Source organism: Protopterus annectens, chromosome 8.part0 (genome assembly GCF_019279795.1).
Source record: "Protopterus annectens isolate FY-2018-M chromosome 8.part0, PAN1.0, whole genome shotgun sequence".
In the NCBI taxonomy this organism is placed as follows: Eukaryota; Metazoa; Chordata; order Ceratodontiformes; family Protopteridae; genus Protopterus; species Protopterus annectens.
In genome coordinates, this window is record NC_056741.1 from 1,492,181,553 (window position 1) to 1,492,198,358 (window position 16,806).

Sequence of the window (16,806 nt, forward strand, 5' to 3'; positions counted from 1 at the left end):
TTGCACCCGTAGCTCTAGCCACCCCTTCAGTAGTGTGAGAAATCAACCGCATGGACGAGTTATAGACTCCAGGGTGGCAAGCTGAGAGGCAACTTTGTCGTGTACCTCATCAGATACTGCCCTGCTAGTATTCCCAAGAGTTGCACGATCAGGTCTCTCTGGACAGGGATAAAATGTGCCAAGTAATTCAAGGATCAAATAGCAAAGGTATATGAAGCATATACCAGCTTCTCCAACTTGTCCATCGACTGAGACTCCCTGTTTGCGGGATGGACAGTAGGACTCTCCTCTGCGAGTTCCTTCCTAGTGGCCGCTGCCACCACCATAGCATCTACTGGTAAGCCTTTGGACCAATGGGGGTGATCCTCTGGTCTCCGGGAGATAGGTTCAACAGTGTCAGGCTTCCGCGCTGCACAATGAGCTGAACTAGATCTACAGGCGTGGTCTCCCAGGAAGTAGGCCAAGCATGGAAAGCCTGCAAGAATACAGACTCCTCAGAGGAAGGGTTTGTGACAATTTTGATCACGTTTTGAATGTAACATGATCACTTTGTATACAAGCATTAGGTTTTTTTTTTTTTACTATGAAGAAATCCGAGTCAAGATGAAACACTAACGCACATTTATTATATTTACTACATTTTTTATTAAATACCTTTCCACACCTAATGCATAACAGTGTTTCCTCAAATGAAACTGTATAACCCTTAACTTCACCCTCAATGAACTTTAACTATGCATGACATTGAATGTGTTTACTTGTAACTGTTCTACATAATGTTATCTTTTATACTTTTGTATCACTTGTATCTTAACTGTATAATGCATCTTGGAGCTTTTCTCCCCGGGCCTCCACTGAAAATGGGTCATTTCGGCCCAGTGGACTTCACCGGTAATCAAACTGGAAATAAATAAGTACATTTTTACAAGTCTTTCAAACTCCACCCCCCCCCCCCTTCCCTGTATTTAGAGAGAATTTGGTACATTTGGGATCAGTAGGGCATTTCAAATAACCCAAACTGAAAATATTCTGGCAATATATATTTCAGAAATGAATGTTACATCCTACCATCATCTTCTGAACTACAAGCTCTCCAAGGTATCTTTCTATGGCATTATTGTTTAAGCTACAATAGTTGACATGCTGCTGACTTAGTGTACACCTATGAACATACCACTGTACAATACACATTTCTATAAAGTGGTATATTATTCTTCAGATTTTGTGGCTCAAATCAATGAAAATGATCTCTTTCATTAAAATACAGCTGCCCCTCTGACTTTGACACTAGAAGTATAACACGATAGTATTTTATGAGTAATTATTCCAGCAAAACTTCCTGAAAATTCTATATCAAACAATTCTGGAGAGACAGACATTTATACATAGGGTGCAAAACAGCCATCAACAGCAGTTAGAGAACAGTCTTCTGGAAAATTGTAAATAAAGGGATAAAGCAGGTGAAATAAGAAACCTGTTACCTATGCTAGGGGGCATAACCCATAAACAGTGCAAAGTTACAGCATAGTCCTGTTTCATTCCACTAGCACATGGTCTTCAAAGACAACAGTTGATTGGCTTGGACCCAAACACACACTCAGATCCACCATACACACACAATGATACTGCCACATAATAAATTATGCAAAGGAAGCTGAAGTTTAGTGTAAAGATGCCCACAGATAAGCTGTTGAAACATCAAAAATAAACTAAGACAGTCATATCGAAGCAAAGCTAACAGGTTATGGACAAACCTACACTAAACTACTGGACAGCAAACACTAATTACATAAGCTGCCATCTCAAAGTGAAACCACATTCACCACCCTCACAGAACTTTCCTAACCAATTTTCCATACCTAACAGAAAGTTATACAATCGGTGTCTAGACCCTAAGTCTCAGAATCAGTCATACAAATTCTGCTTGAACATCCAGCACTTTTATTTTGCTTAATGAATTACAATACAATGAAAGATTCTGTGTGCCCAGATGCTGCTACCAAACCACTCAGTCAAACAATTACTTCGTTACCCAGCAGACTTGCAAATTCATTAAAATGCATTAAATCATGGAAAAAAAAAATATTACAGACCTTAAGTGCTTGCTGTAGACGTGCAACATCATGGATACCAGTTACTTCCTTCAACTGGTTAATTAGCATCTGGTTCTGTGTGGGGGGAAATATACATTATTACAACAACAAACAGTACATTTATAATAACACAAATTAACAAATATTGAATGTAAAATAAAAAAAAACACTAAATACTGTTCAACTTCATAAAAATGAAAATGGTGTACCTATCATACTGACAGATGTGTAAGACCATGATCATTCTCCAACTACAGGACTCGAGGCTCACAGTAATCTGTCAACTTGGCACCTATAAAACTTTCCTAAACTACAAAACTACTCTCCCCTTTACTCATAATTCTGAGTGCAGAAGGACCCTTTCCCTGGCCTCTGCAGGTCCTTGCTAAGATGGAGCAAACAAAAAAAAAAAAAAAAAATGAAACAGAAAATATCACTCAGAGTAAACTTCCCAACTAATAAAGAAGCTAAAGTGAGGAAGGTTGTTTGCAGATGGACATGGACTTGGTTCTTCACAGCTATCATTATGACAAGCACAGAACCTGCATACATAAGATGACTAGTCTATCTTCATCTGCTCATTGGACAAAGGTCCCAAACTCAATAGTGGGAGATATTAATAAAAACAATGATCTCAATGGGTGGGCTAAAGTGGTGAACACTGAACCTTACAGCATCTTACACAGGTACTCGGAAGGGCCATGTAATTATAAGTCAAGCAAAAATACAGTACATCTGACATTTACCTACCCAAGAGAAGAACTGCAGATGAAGAGAAAAAAGGAAGGAGTAACAGACTTCTCAAAATAAGGGAGATCAAGCACTCAAACTGCCTGACCTACAGTACACCAATGGTCTGCATACCCACAGTATCCCGACAAATGCTAGCTTTCACAAAGAGAACCCTCCTACTAGGTACCCCAATATCCTAGAACTAGTACTCACAAATACATTCACTTCTTTCACATCTCCATATGCATTACCATGCCTGGTCAAGTCAGACAATAACTTGCGTAGTGACCTTTTCTCCAAGGCTGGTGCTATTTACCCTATAAACAGCTCTGCATTTAGGAATTTCTCAAAAGCAAACCTTCAGTTACCTGATGACCTAAACAAATTGTACTGAAATCCTCTTCCAAATGATTACATTGCTAAAGCTTCAACCTCTGCCTCTGAACTCTACTCCCACTTAAATATTTATATTGATAAGGGCAGTCATTATAATTATCAACCATGAGAAATTAAAAAAACACCCTCTGGTGGAAAACCCATAGAAATAAACTGTAGAACAAGAGAAAGAAACTGCTTAATAAGGGTTCTCATTCTACCTACCTTCAGAGCACATGTAAGTTAAAGAGCTTAAGGGAACAATTAAGAAGCTCAAAAAAACAGTATGAACTTAAAATAACAATGAAAAGCAAAACTAATTACAAACCTTTCCTTAATTATGTTAGGAAGTTAAGAAGTATCACACAACAGTGTTCAGAGCTAATCCACAATAATACCATACTTTCTGCACAAAAGAAATAGCCAATATCCTAGCTAACAAACTTAATAAAAATATTACTCCACCCACAGTTACAACTACTGCACGGGTTCTATAATCCCAGTCACTCCCTTTAATTACTATAGAACAAGTTCTCTCAGCAGTCTCTAAAACCAAGAATACTTCATCCATGGGCCCTGATAACATACTATGTTGCATGTCCGTGCCAAATATAGCTCTTCTGAACCTCTACTTAACCTATGTAATATTAGCATCTCCACTGATAACATTCTTGAAAACAGCCACTGTGATGCCATTACACAACAGATTATCTTACTAGCCTCATATATAAAACTATGGAGCACATTATCTCAGACTTCATTAACCTATGTATTCCTTGGACCTTCATCAATTTGGTTTTGGCAAAGGATGGTCTTGCCTCTTAACCCTCATTAAATTCCTCGAAAAAAGTAACCAAAGCAGTGAACAGTGGTTTTGAATGGCATATCTAGACCTGACCAAGGCCTTGACACTATTTACAAATCCTTGTATCGTAAGGTAGATAGCTAAATTGTCTGACAGAACACGTGATTAAAACTACAGGTACCACTTCTGAAAGCAAAACCGGTACCAGTGGTGTACCACATGGCTCAGATTTGGATCATCTCCTACTTGGCATCTATTTCTCAGACCTTGAGGCCAGTACTCAGGGCCTACAGTTAAAGTTTGCAGATAACTGTAAACGGAGTATTATTTGATCTTCAACTTATAATTGTTCCTACATGGGTTAGACCATGTTAACAACTGGTGCAAGGACAATGGTCTCCAATTAAATGAAAAAATAATGTAGCATAGTTCATTTTGGTAAACAAAACAGTTCCACTTACCATACAGGTGATGCACCCCTACAATAAGACACTGCTGTTAAAAAAATCTAGGCACTACCTTTGATAATTCTTTATCACTTGACTAAGTCTTCACAGTAGCTTAGAAAGCGTTTTATTTGACTCCTCATTTCCAAAGAGATCTCCAGCAGATCCAAAGCAGTATTAATTCCCCTTTAACCCATATCCTATTAGGCCCATTATTACATGTATTTGTCTAAACATATCACAACCTGAGAGACCTTCAGGGATTCATATATTGTGTGCGTGTGTGTGTCGGTATTATATACATAGATAATATATATAATGTACATGTGTGTACATGTATGTATGTATTTATGTATTTTTTTATTTATTTATTTTACGTTTACCGGGATAGTCTGACTGGAGACATGTCCAGTTACAATGCAGGCCCAGGGAGAAAAGCTCCATACAAGGTACAAATAATAAATCAAACGTAGTACAAGTTAGACATAGGAAATATTAGTCATAAGCTCATAAGCACTTTTATACAAAAAGTACGAAATGTAAAGTCAAAATTACTACAAAAATTACATTTTCAGGTTAGTGGTAGCGATTCCTGAGTTTATGCACATCAGATTATTATGTCAGTAGCTAGAAGATTGATGCGATATGCGGTAGGGGTTTTAGGTGATGCATGGGCATAGCCAAGAATTCATTTGGTGTGCTTTGAGAAATTTTTTTAAACAGAGTAGTTGAAGGAGCGGAGGTTAAAGTAAGGAGAAGGTTATTCCAGTTTCTGGCTATATTGTGGGAGAACAGAGCTTTACCTGCAGAGTTACTGGCTGAGGAGATGCACAGGAGAGTTTTTTTCAGAAGAGCGGAGAGGGCGATTTGATATGTACTGGGTTAGGAGTTGTTTTAGGGATGGAGTTTTGTTAGGATAAATCACAATATTGTAGGCTAGTACTAATTGGTGATAGTTAAGTAGTTGAGGAAGTTCTAAACCATTTAAGCTCACGTAATGCTTGACAGTGATGGGTTTTGAAGGTGGAGTTACTAGCAAATCTGGCAATTTTATTGTAGCAGGATTCAAGCCTTTCAAGGTCTTGTTTTCTTGTGTGGGTAAGGATTGGAGCAGCATACACAAGGGTGGACAGTAGATGTGCTTGGGCTAGTGTAATACGTGCCTGATCAGATAGGAATTATGTCTGTATAGTGTACCCATTTTGTTGTGAACCTTTTTGACCACTTGTGATATGTGGACATCAAATAGTAGTTTACTGTCAATTTCTGTGCCTAGGAGTTTGGCGGGATCAGTGGGGAGATGTTAGTACCATTTTTGGATGTGATAGTGAAAGGTTGATGGGTGGATTTAGTTTTGTTGGGAGCAAATATAAGTAATTTGGTTTTGTTGGGATTGAGGAGGATTTGGATCTGGGTAATCCAGTTTTCCACTGAGGTGAAGGATTCCAGAGTGAGTTTTTGTAGGGTAGTCAGTGATGGTGTGGAGGAGAGTGGAGTCATCAGCATATTGTATTAGTGTGGCATGTTGGGTGGAGGTATGAAGGCTGTAAATATGGAGAAGAGTAGTGGTCCTACTATTGAACCGTGTGGGACTCCTATAGTGGTTGGGAGTAGTGGAGATGGTTTGTTTAGCCATTGGACAGATTGCTGTCTGTCTGATAGGTAGCTTTTAAACCAGGCTATAGTGGAAGGGGCAAAGGATAGGGAGGCCATGAAGTCTAGTAGAATGGTGTGTGAAACCATAGCAAATGCCTTAGATAGGTCTAAGAATATTGCTAATATGAAGTTATTATTTCTGTGATGGTTAACTGTATTTGTGAAGGTGAGGAGTGCAGAACAGTAGTTGTGCTATAGTATTGTCGGATGCCATGTTGAGTGGGAGAGGGGAGATTGTTAGTTTAGGAATTTCATAACTCGAGAGTGGATACACCTTTCTAGTATTTTAGATAAGGGGGGTAGGATGGCTATGGGTCAGATTTTTAGGAAGTTTACTAGTAAGTTATCTGCGGCAAGGGGGGTAGGTTTAAGTTTTTGTAGCAGTTTAACTGTAGTGGTAGGGACAGGTGAGACAGTGAATGAGGGGATATTGTTGAGGGGTTGGTTGGGGGGTATAAGCTTATTTTTGGTGAGTTGAGAAGATAAGGATAGGATGGTTTCAGTAAAGTGGTGGTTGAACTGGGAGGCAATCTCTTTAGTGTTATTGTTGGTGGTGGGAGTAGGGGTGGATGTTTGTTATTGTTGGTGGTGGGAGTAGGGGTGGATGTTTTACCTGGGTTAAGTAGGGAGTTAATTGAATGCCATAATTTTTGGGGGTCTCGTGCGTTTGTTTTGGATGTTAAGAAAGTAGTTTTGTTTATCCAATTTGGTCTTTTTGCTTCATTTCTCAGTTTATGGTAGTTTTGTTTGGATAGGTTTGTTTTATCTCTTTTCCATGCTTTCCATGACTTATCTCTAGTTTTTAGTAGGGCATGTGTGTACCTACTTACCCATGGTGTGCAGTTTGGATTTCACTTTGATTTTTCTTATTGGTGCGATTGAATTTAGGACTGTAATGAAAGTGTTGTTAAAGTGGTCCATGGCTTGATCCAAGCTTAATGCTAGTAGTGGGTCCCATTTACAGTGTTTTAAGATGTGATTAAATTCTTGTATATTCAGTATATTGTCATCTCTAACAAGTCTAAAAATTCTAGGGTTATTGAGGTTGGTGCGTTTGCGTAGCAGGAATGTGGGGAGGTGGTCACTTAGGCTGTCTGGTAGACATCTGGTGTGATATTTTTGTTTGGAGCAGTTCACTAGTGACCAATCTAAGAATATTTTTTGTGGGATTTTTTGTCTATGCTAGTAGGTTCCTGGATGATATGGTTAAAGCCATAGAGGAGACTAATGTGATTTGTGGGGTTGTTGGAGTTACAAGCTAACCAGTCGGTGTTTAGGTCAGCTAAAAGAATGCTTTCCTGGGGTAGTTTATTCGAAATCCATTGTAAGATCTCCTCTGTGGTGGGGGTGCAACAACAGTTTATATTGATCTTTTGGTGTTATTTATAAACAGAGTTGAGATAACAGTTTCAGGTTTTTGAAATGTAGCTATGGGGATTTCAAGGGGTTTTATATTGAGTGTATTTTTAAATAGTATGGTGACTCCTCTTTTCCTGCCTAATCTATCCTGTCTTAGTATGTTATACTCTGGTGGGAGAATTTCTTCGCTCTGGATGTTGGGTTTTAACCAAGTTTCAGTTATGGTTACTATGTCTGGGGACTACTGGGTTAAAAATGCATGTATATATGGAAGTTTGTTAGTCATATTCCTGGAGTTGATGTTAATGATTAGTAGGTCTGATTTTTGTTTAGGTGGGAGCGGGGTATTGCTTGGCCCTGGGTTTGGGTGTATGTCTCCTGAGATGAGAAGTTTATTTGTATTTGTTAATATGGAGTTTTATTCTGTAGGTTATTTCTTTGTAGTACATATATGGTAGTTTTGCAGTGTGGTTAGTTAATTGGATTCTGTAGATATGTAGTATTGAGCTATCTTTAAATATTGAGGCAGTAATTGGGAAATGTATGTGTGTGTTAGGTTTAATATAGGTATGTGTTGTATAGTACCTTGTGTTTTGTAGTGAGGTGGTAAGGTGGGTGGATGTGAGCTTTGTTAGTACTGTGAGGGTGAGGAGGAAACATCCTAATGAGAGTTTCATTTTCTTTTAAGTAATGGACAGAAATTTGTATAGAGTGGAGGGAGGGAAGTGGTGTTTGTAAATGTCTGGTTTGTGGAATGGTTGGGGGGATAATTAGATGCTAGGGGAGTTGCAGCTTTTGTATGCGAGTGTGTGGGGTTAGGTGGGATACTCTGATTTTTGGTGAGTGTGGTTTAGTAGGTATAAATGCAGAGGTAATGGAGACAGGTGAGGAATGGGGGCAGGGAAGGAAAGCGGAGTGAGCCCAAAGGGCGAATGGAGCAGGTTGGAGCCACGGAGTGGAAGAACAAGGAAAACCAAATCAGTTTTACAGTGAGGTTGTGCACTAAAAGGCTTTAGCGTTTAGTAGGTATGTAGCACCCTCTGTGTAAATGTATGCCTAAACTAGTACAAATAGCACTTTCTGCTTTATTTCTGTGGTTTGTCTCTTTGTTTTGCTTGTATGTGGAAGAGACTATTCTGTTCCGATGTTTGGGAATTGTACTAGGTCTGAACTGGGGTAGCTGGATTTAGTTCAACTGGTGATGATGGACCCTAAAACTGAAGCTATCAATTTAATAGTGAGATAATTATGTCCTATGATCTGCTGCCATCTAGTGGTGAAAGGGGGGGTCCAGATAGGTTTGTTTTAAAACTAGGGATGCAGGAAAAGGAATCCGGGTGGAAGGCCTTGGGGTAGGTCCGCGGGTGTGCTGGCCCTCACAGTCAAATATAGAAAGAAACACAGTTCTAATAAAATATGAATTAGCCAATTTGTAGGCCATCACCTACACTGTGAGGCTGACAGAAGGCACGTTTAGGTGGTCCAACTTTAGGGTTCTGCTTGAGGATTCCCTTAGATTTAGCTAGTTAGTTTCAGCGCTAGACTTCCAGCTACAAAAGAAAAGATGTTTTAAAAAAATGTTTGAATTAGAGGACAGCACAGAGAAAATGCGAGTTTTTCTGCTGCACTAGAGAAACTACAAGGAACAGACTGCATAACTAAGCAAGTGGGCTTGTATTCCCCAGCAGGAACTGATAATTTAAAGGGCATATTGCGTGTATGCTGCAAACATGACCATGAGAAAGCAACCAAGACCTGCATTAGTAAAGATGCAAATCTACCAGCAGAAGAGTTGATCCTAACAAAACTGAGGCAAAAGGGCACAGCACTAAAAGTTAGAGTCAGAAGAGTGTTTGTGGAAAATGATTGTACAGCAAGCAGAAGAAAAATAAATTTATTCCAGCAATCACGGAATGTTGAGGGGCAGGTGCGAGTTTCAAGCTGCAGTATCCCCTGTCCTTCAGAATATTTTTTTTCCTGGAGGATCAAAGTCATTTTCTGATGCAGCACATGATAAAGAGGAAACACAAACATTTTCCCTACAAAAAGTGAGCCTTCAAGCAGAAGGGGACTCTGCTTCTCATTCTTCTAAAAGCACATGGACAGTCTTTGCCAATTAAATCTTTTCCATTGTTTTGAAGCAAAATGCTTGAGTGACGGAAGAAAAACACACAAGATGACTAGAAAAATCAGGAGTACCTTGGAATTGAACTGAACTGGAGTCTGGAACTGGGATTTGCAAACATGAAAACCAACAACCTGGAAAATTTGTGAATAAATGTGAAACTGCAAAGCATCAATCTCATTCGTGATATATGGCTGTACAAGAAAAACTGGAAAGTGTGGACTTTTGACTCTGTTAAACTTGTGGGGAACTGAAAGGCATTTGCCTTGCTTCATGTCACTAATATTGTTAATAAAAACAATGACTGTTCTTAATGTTTCTATTAAACTTTTCAAGCTATAAATTGCAGGTTGTATAGTAAAGCATTCTTATTTACTGTTGTATGTGATAAACATACTAAAAGTAAACAGATGGCGCCTTTTCTCAAGTATTTAATATATAAATGGGACAATTATCAAGTTATCTGGTTCTGATGAAGACTGTGTTTTAGGCAGTTGAAAGCGCTTAACCTGTGGATGTGGATGTAACCTGTGGAAGATTTTATCGTAATAAAACCTGTGGATGTAACCTGTGGGAGTTTTTTTCGCAATTTAAGTATTATTGTTCGAGCTGTGTTGTGAGTCGTCCGAGTCTGATCTCCGGATCTTTAATAATTTAGTTTGTGGTTTACATAGTTGCTATTTTGTACGTTGGTTGGAGACCTGGGATGGCAGGCAGCGGAGACGAGACGCAAGCTTCATTGAACAATAAGGATGATGTCACGGCATTACGCGCTGAAGTATCAGCATTACAGACCGAGGTTAACAGGCTCATTGAGTTGGTGAGTGGCTTTATGGCAGCATCCAAACAAAACGAAAGAAAAACGGATTGCACAACTTCAGTTAAATGCATCTCTGTGGAAGATTTTCATGCTACACCAATTGATGTAGGTACATTGGATACAAACGCTCAGACAGATATTCCGAATGGGCAGTTGGTAGTGGAACAAGGTGAAGTACGCTCTATGCAGGATTCCCTGGATTATGTTGATAAGAATGTTATTGGGAATATGTCGCCTGCTAATGAATTCACTTTTGATTTTAGCCTATTTCATACTAGAGATGAAGCAGAGAGGAATGGGGCTAGATCGAAGAACCGACAGGCTGTAAAAACATAATCGAATCACACGAGGACAGTGAAAGGAAATACAAAAGGTACTGTTGATAATAAAACTATTTCTAGCCCACGTTATGAAAGTAAAACTAAAAGACATTCTGGACATGTATATTTGAATTCTAAGAAAGTGATACACCATAATGGTGATATGATGGATGTATTTTTATGTGATGAATTTGATTTTGAAAATGTAGGGGAAAGTAACTATATTGAAGGGAGGCATGTTAGTTATACTAATGAACCTCTGAAAGAAATGATTTTGTCCTTGGGTAAGAAATTTTTCAAATTAAGAATGCAAAAATTGATAATGCATATTTGTCTAAATGCCTTAAAATTAAAGTGGTACCTAAGGGACTGAGGTTTTTCAAACTACCGTTGGGTCTTGATTACAAAGCGGTAGTTATTAATGAATTTAATAACTTATTTGATGGTTTTGGATTTTCATACATGAAATTACTTCTCAAATTAAATGATGAAAAGCTGACCACTTAGTTAGTGAGGTGGAAGGATTGAATGACAATATTGTTAGGCATACGGAATTTGAAACATGGAAGGAATTATACCATAAACAATTTACTTTAGCTGAAAATAAAGCAAATGGTATCTATCAAAGGAAAAATAGAAAGATCCAACGAGATATAGAAATATATCAGAATAATAGAGCTTATGTGTGGCCACAGGATAGAAGCAATTTACATAAGGAGAGATATTTGAGTAACAGAAACAGAATAACGAGAGTGGAAAGAGAAGAGAATTTTCAAGGGGGAAGATATTTTCCAGCCCCCAAGAGACAGTACAATCAGTGGAACAAAGTAGTAAGATAAGTGGTATCCAGAATAAGGGAGTTAGATATGTTACCCCACCCCCTTAATATCAATATTACACAACAGTTTGTTGAGTTAAAGATTGATGATGGTATACAACAGAACAATGATTTGGATGTTGAAGCGGATGTTACTAATTGTAAAGATGATATTACACATATATTAAGCACACACAATGGTTTTAATGTGTTTAATTACACAGATTTAGACATTAGCGAGGTATTGGTTCAGCTGTTAAGCAAAGGTATGAAATTTGTTCCCACTACAAGTATTAATTTAGTGGATACCATTAAGGAGATTAAATTTTATTGTAGAAGGCTGAATCTAGCGTTACAATTTGGACAAAGTGATATTAATAATGAAGTAACTAGGAATAATGAACAAGAAAAAAAGTTCATATGTTCCAGTATCCAATTTGCAAGTACCACAATTTGAAAAAATGGTATGCAAAGATATATACTGGTTTAACAAAACAATTAGGAATAAAAAAGACAATTCATATAAAAATATATATCAAGATAATTTAACAGTAAATGAACGGAATTTTCTGAATCAGTTGATGCATAATAATGACATAAGAATCATGAAGCCCGACAAGGGGGGAGGCATTGTAGTTTATTATACGTTGGACTACAATATGGAAATACATAACATATTGCATGAGTCTGGCAACTATGAAGAAGTTTCCATTAATCAAATTAATATCGGATACAAAAGAATAGATCTGGCCTTAGAAGAATATCTATTAGATGACAGAATTTCGAACGAAATATACATGTTTATGAAAGTTGATTACCCTATTCTGGCCAAAATTATTGGTATACCTAAGGTCCATAAATCTATAGAAAACCCCCCATTTAGACCTATTATATCTGGTTCTAAGTCTAAAACATTCAATATAGGGGTGGTTATTGATAGATGGACCAAACATGTGTATAGACACATTCCACACAATGATAGATTCTTGGAATTTCTTAGGTAAACTCACACCTGATTTATGGAACGTAGGTCTAACTTATTTGGCAATAGACGTTATAGACTTATTTTCAAGTATACCTAAGGATATCGGACTAGAATATTTTTGTAACAGTCCGAGAAAATTTTCTGTTTTAAGCTGGGATAGGATTTGCTTAATAACAGATATGATGGCATTAATACTTGACCATAATTATATTACATTCCAAGGAGAATATTTTAGGCAGAGCAAGGGAGTAGCTATGGGGGTGTCTTGTGCCCCCATTTTTGCCAACCTTGTAATGTTGGAATGGGAATCAGAATTTTTGTTTAAAAAGTAAATTCTATACAGATACAGCATTTTATGCTCGATATCTAGATGATTTATTTATATTATGGAAGGGTAAAAAGGAGACAATAGGAGAATTTATGGAGTATATAAACAGTACTACACAATTTTTAAAGTTTACATATAATTTAAGTAGCCAGGGAATTGCTTATTTAGATACATTTATAAGCCACACGGACGAAGGTTTTACATCAAGGATATATAGAAAAACTACTTTCTCAAATGATTACATTCAGTTTAATAGTAATCATCCATCATATATTTTTAAAAACGTTGTTAAAGGGCAATGTATTAGAGCAGCACGCATGTCATCCACAAGGGAAGTTGTGGATGCTGAATTGCAGGAGATTTTTAGGATGTTTGAGAATAGGGGATATCCTGTGAGTATGTTAAAGGATACAACAGATTATGTCTCTAAACAGTGGGGTAAAAAATATGTGCCTTTGATGGGTAAATTCAATCAAAGTAATGGAGAAACTAACTTTAAGTTGGAAGAGGAACCTAGGGATGTGGTCTATAATAGGGTGTGTGTGTGTTAATGCACACACCATATGTAAATTACATTAAGGACATTGTATGCAGACATTGGGATTTGATAGCGTCCTCTAACCATATAGGTACCAAATTAGGGGGTTATCCATCTTTTGTTTACAAAACTGCTCCTAATCTCAAAAGGTTATTAGAAAGGGCTGACAGCTATGGAAAAGTTAAGAATACTAAGAAGATTACTACTACAAAATGTGGAACATGTAAACAATGCAGTCGTATTAATGAAGTTGCATTTATTAGATTGGCAGATATTAACAATACCTTTGTGAGGTGTAGGGCAGGCAATTGTAACACCAAACAGGTGGTATATCTTGCCACCTGTACTGCCTGCCCTGCATTTTACATAGGTAAAACAGAGAGGCAATTGAAAAAACGTATCTATGAACATTATTATAAAATACAAGTACAGGATAAGAATAATGCTTTATACAGGCATATGCAAGATAAAGGTGGAGAGCATTTGTTTAAATTTGCTATAATTGACCAGGTTACCAGTAATTTATATGGAGGGGACTGGAAAATGTCTTTAGCTTTGAAAGAAAGTAAGTGGCAAATATTTACCGATGCCACTAGACTACCTGGTATCAACGATAGCATTAGTATTACACCTTTTTTAATATTAGGTTAAGTATTACATTTTATAGTAGATATATGCTTATAGTAGAAATGTAGTTTATGAAATTTGTATGCAAAATGATATTATTTTAACAATTTTATCAAGTTCCAAATAATGGTTCAAATGCTATATGATTATTATTATATTATTTTATTTTTATATTAACTAGTATTATGAACTATTTTTATATATTTTTATGTACACAGTATGTTTTATACTTGATTCAGTAACTTGGATGAGTTGAAGTATTTATTTAAATATATTCATACATTATAATATTGATTTTTGGAGGGCTATAGCTTTAAATAAGTTGGCGCCTTTTCTCAAGTATTTAATATATAAATGGGACAATTATCAAGTTATCTGGTTCTGATGAAGACTGTGTTTTAGGCAGTTGAAAGCACTTAACCTGTGGATGTGGATGTAACCTGTGGAAGATTTTATCGCAATAAAAACATGTGGATGTAACCTGTGGGAGTTTTTTTCGCAATTTAAGTATTATTGTTCGAGCTGTGTTGGGAGTCGTCAGAGTCTGATCTCCAGATCTCACTTTATTTATTTAGTTTGTGGTTAAACAGATACATGTTTAATACCAAAAAAAAGAAAAGAAGAGGCAAGCATTACAATGCAAAAAAAAAAAAAAAAAAAAGGACTAGACAAAAGCATGTTTAAATTAATAAACTATAATCTTGGAATGCTAAGGTGGTGGATGGCGTGCAAAGGTACACAGTAATATAGTAGAGCTAATATGTTTGCATAGGTGAATGTCTGAATTAAGGCCACTGGCTTAATCTAATTAAAGTTTAAAGTGGAAACAAGTAAACCATAGAACATTGAATCATACCTCTCAACTGTCCAGATTTTCACAGAATATCCAGATTTTTGCCTCATTTTTAGTCTGTTCTACATAAAATTTGTGGTTTTCTAGATCTTTTTGGCAAATCAATGAGGAATGAATTCACTTAATAATGGACAGGCATTTGAGTTTCAAGCTTTATAGCCTTCAGAAAATGCATAACAATACCTTTTATTCTAACAACTCAAGTTTACGAGAGCAATATTTAAAATTTGTCTACATTTTTTGTGCTTTGTCCAGATTTTTTGGGGCCAAGAGGTTGAGAGGTATGCACTGAATATAAAAGTTTTCCTTAAGCAGTGTTTCAGCTCGTCTTTAGAAGCCTGCAATGGAGGGCTACATTTTTTTCTTATGTTTACAATTCATGAAACAAAGCATTAATAAAAAGCAGCCAAAACACAAATTTCTTTAGGGCTAAAAGTTAATGTTAATTAAAACAGGCAAGTTGTTTTTCACATCTGGAAGGGGAATACAAATTAAAAAAAGAAATACAGATGTCAATTAAAGTAAGCAGAAGCAAAGGCATCTTAGCATGGATAACCACAACTTTAGGTAAGTTAAGGCCATAGTTCAAAGCTGTCAATTTGTGCCCTTCATTACATGAAAATGCACATAATGTCACTGTATACGTATTAACAGGCTATGACGCTGTTGTGGGGTCTGCTTTTTTGTGGGTTTTCATTAAAACAAAAATTCTTGTAATATGTGACAGTAAGTTCAAATGTTGAGAAGAAAAAAAATATATAAAGATCAACCTACCAAACATCAGTAAGTGCACGTCACAAAACTGGAAATGGGAATTTAAAGCAGTCAAATATGACAGGTGGGATTAATTTAAAATGGAAAGTGCTGCCATAATGTTATCCAAGAATGTGCATGATCTCACAGGTAAAGACAAAAAGGAAAGAATATTTAATTATATTAAGAAATGAAGTGTGCAAATAGCAATGACAAAGGAGGCATTTTGAAAGAACTAAGCATGCGAGTTTGATAAAGATAAATACCTACCTACAACAAGGTTGCTAGATTTGCTGCCCAACAAACCTACAAATCCCATCTCTGTCTCTCTCTAAAACACCTAAACTGGCTTGAATTACCCCAACAGCTTCTCTCAGCACCATATCATCCATTCTAGTCTATAACAGCCTTCCTACTGCCCAGCACTATCCCCTCTCATCTCCCATTATTCTCCCTCCAGACCTCTCTCAAGCGCTAACCAAAACCTACTATAAATCTACAAACCCAAGTCTAAAGTTGGACGCAACATGTACAGCTATCACCCCACTACTGCTTGGAATAGGCTCCCACTAGAAAATAAGGACCCTTACACATCCTAAACCATTTAAGACAGCCACCAAAGAGCACTTTAAAAGTAATTGGTTCTGCCACTGCACTCTCCCCTCCTTAAACATCCCCTACTTCTCATACCTTAATCTACTTTCTGTCCTTAACTCACTCTTCTCACTAGCTCTCTCTAATCTTCCTTGACTACTAATCTTCCTGGACTACTCTTTCTACTGTCTTCTAAAATCTATTAAGCAAATTGCCTCAGAAACATTCTATAGTAATTGTCTTGCCTTTATGCAACTACATTATGACAAAACTGGGTTTTTGTAACCACTTACCCCCAAAACTATATTCATCTTAATGACATTTATTTTTATACATCTTAAAATAGTTTTGCTATACTCCTGATTGACACTGTATAACACTGTATTGCTACTTAAGGCCTTGTAATAATCCCGTAACATTGGTGTTTAATGCCAATGTATAATGAAAACTGTTTAATATGTTGGAGCTTTTCTCCCCGGGCCTCTGATGAAAAAGGGCTCTTCAGCTCAGTCACAACAATCCTGGTCAACAAATGCAAAATAAATAATAAAGAAAGAAAGAATTTCAGAATAGATATTCA

The 16,806-nt window shown here is 36.9% G+C and overlaps 1 protein-coding gene across 1 annotated transcript in view; it reads right to left on the reverse strand.

The window, feature by feature from the left end:
* USP28 (ubiquitin specific peptidase 28) overlaps positions 1 to 16,806 on the reverse strand; it is a 732,083-nt gene that overhangs the window by 591,378 nt on the left and 123,899 nt on the right. The window contains exon 2 of the mRNA XM_044081073.1: positions 2,094 to 2,168. Coding sequence (XP_043937008.1) covers positions 2,094 to 2,168 — 75 coding nt within the window. The remainder of the gene's footprint in view (positions 1 to 2,093; positions 2,169 to 16,806) is intronic.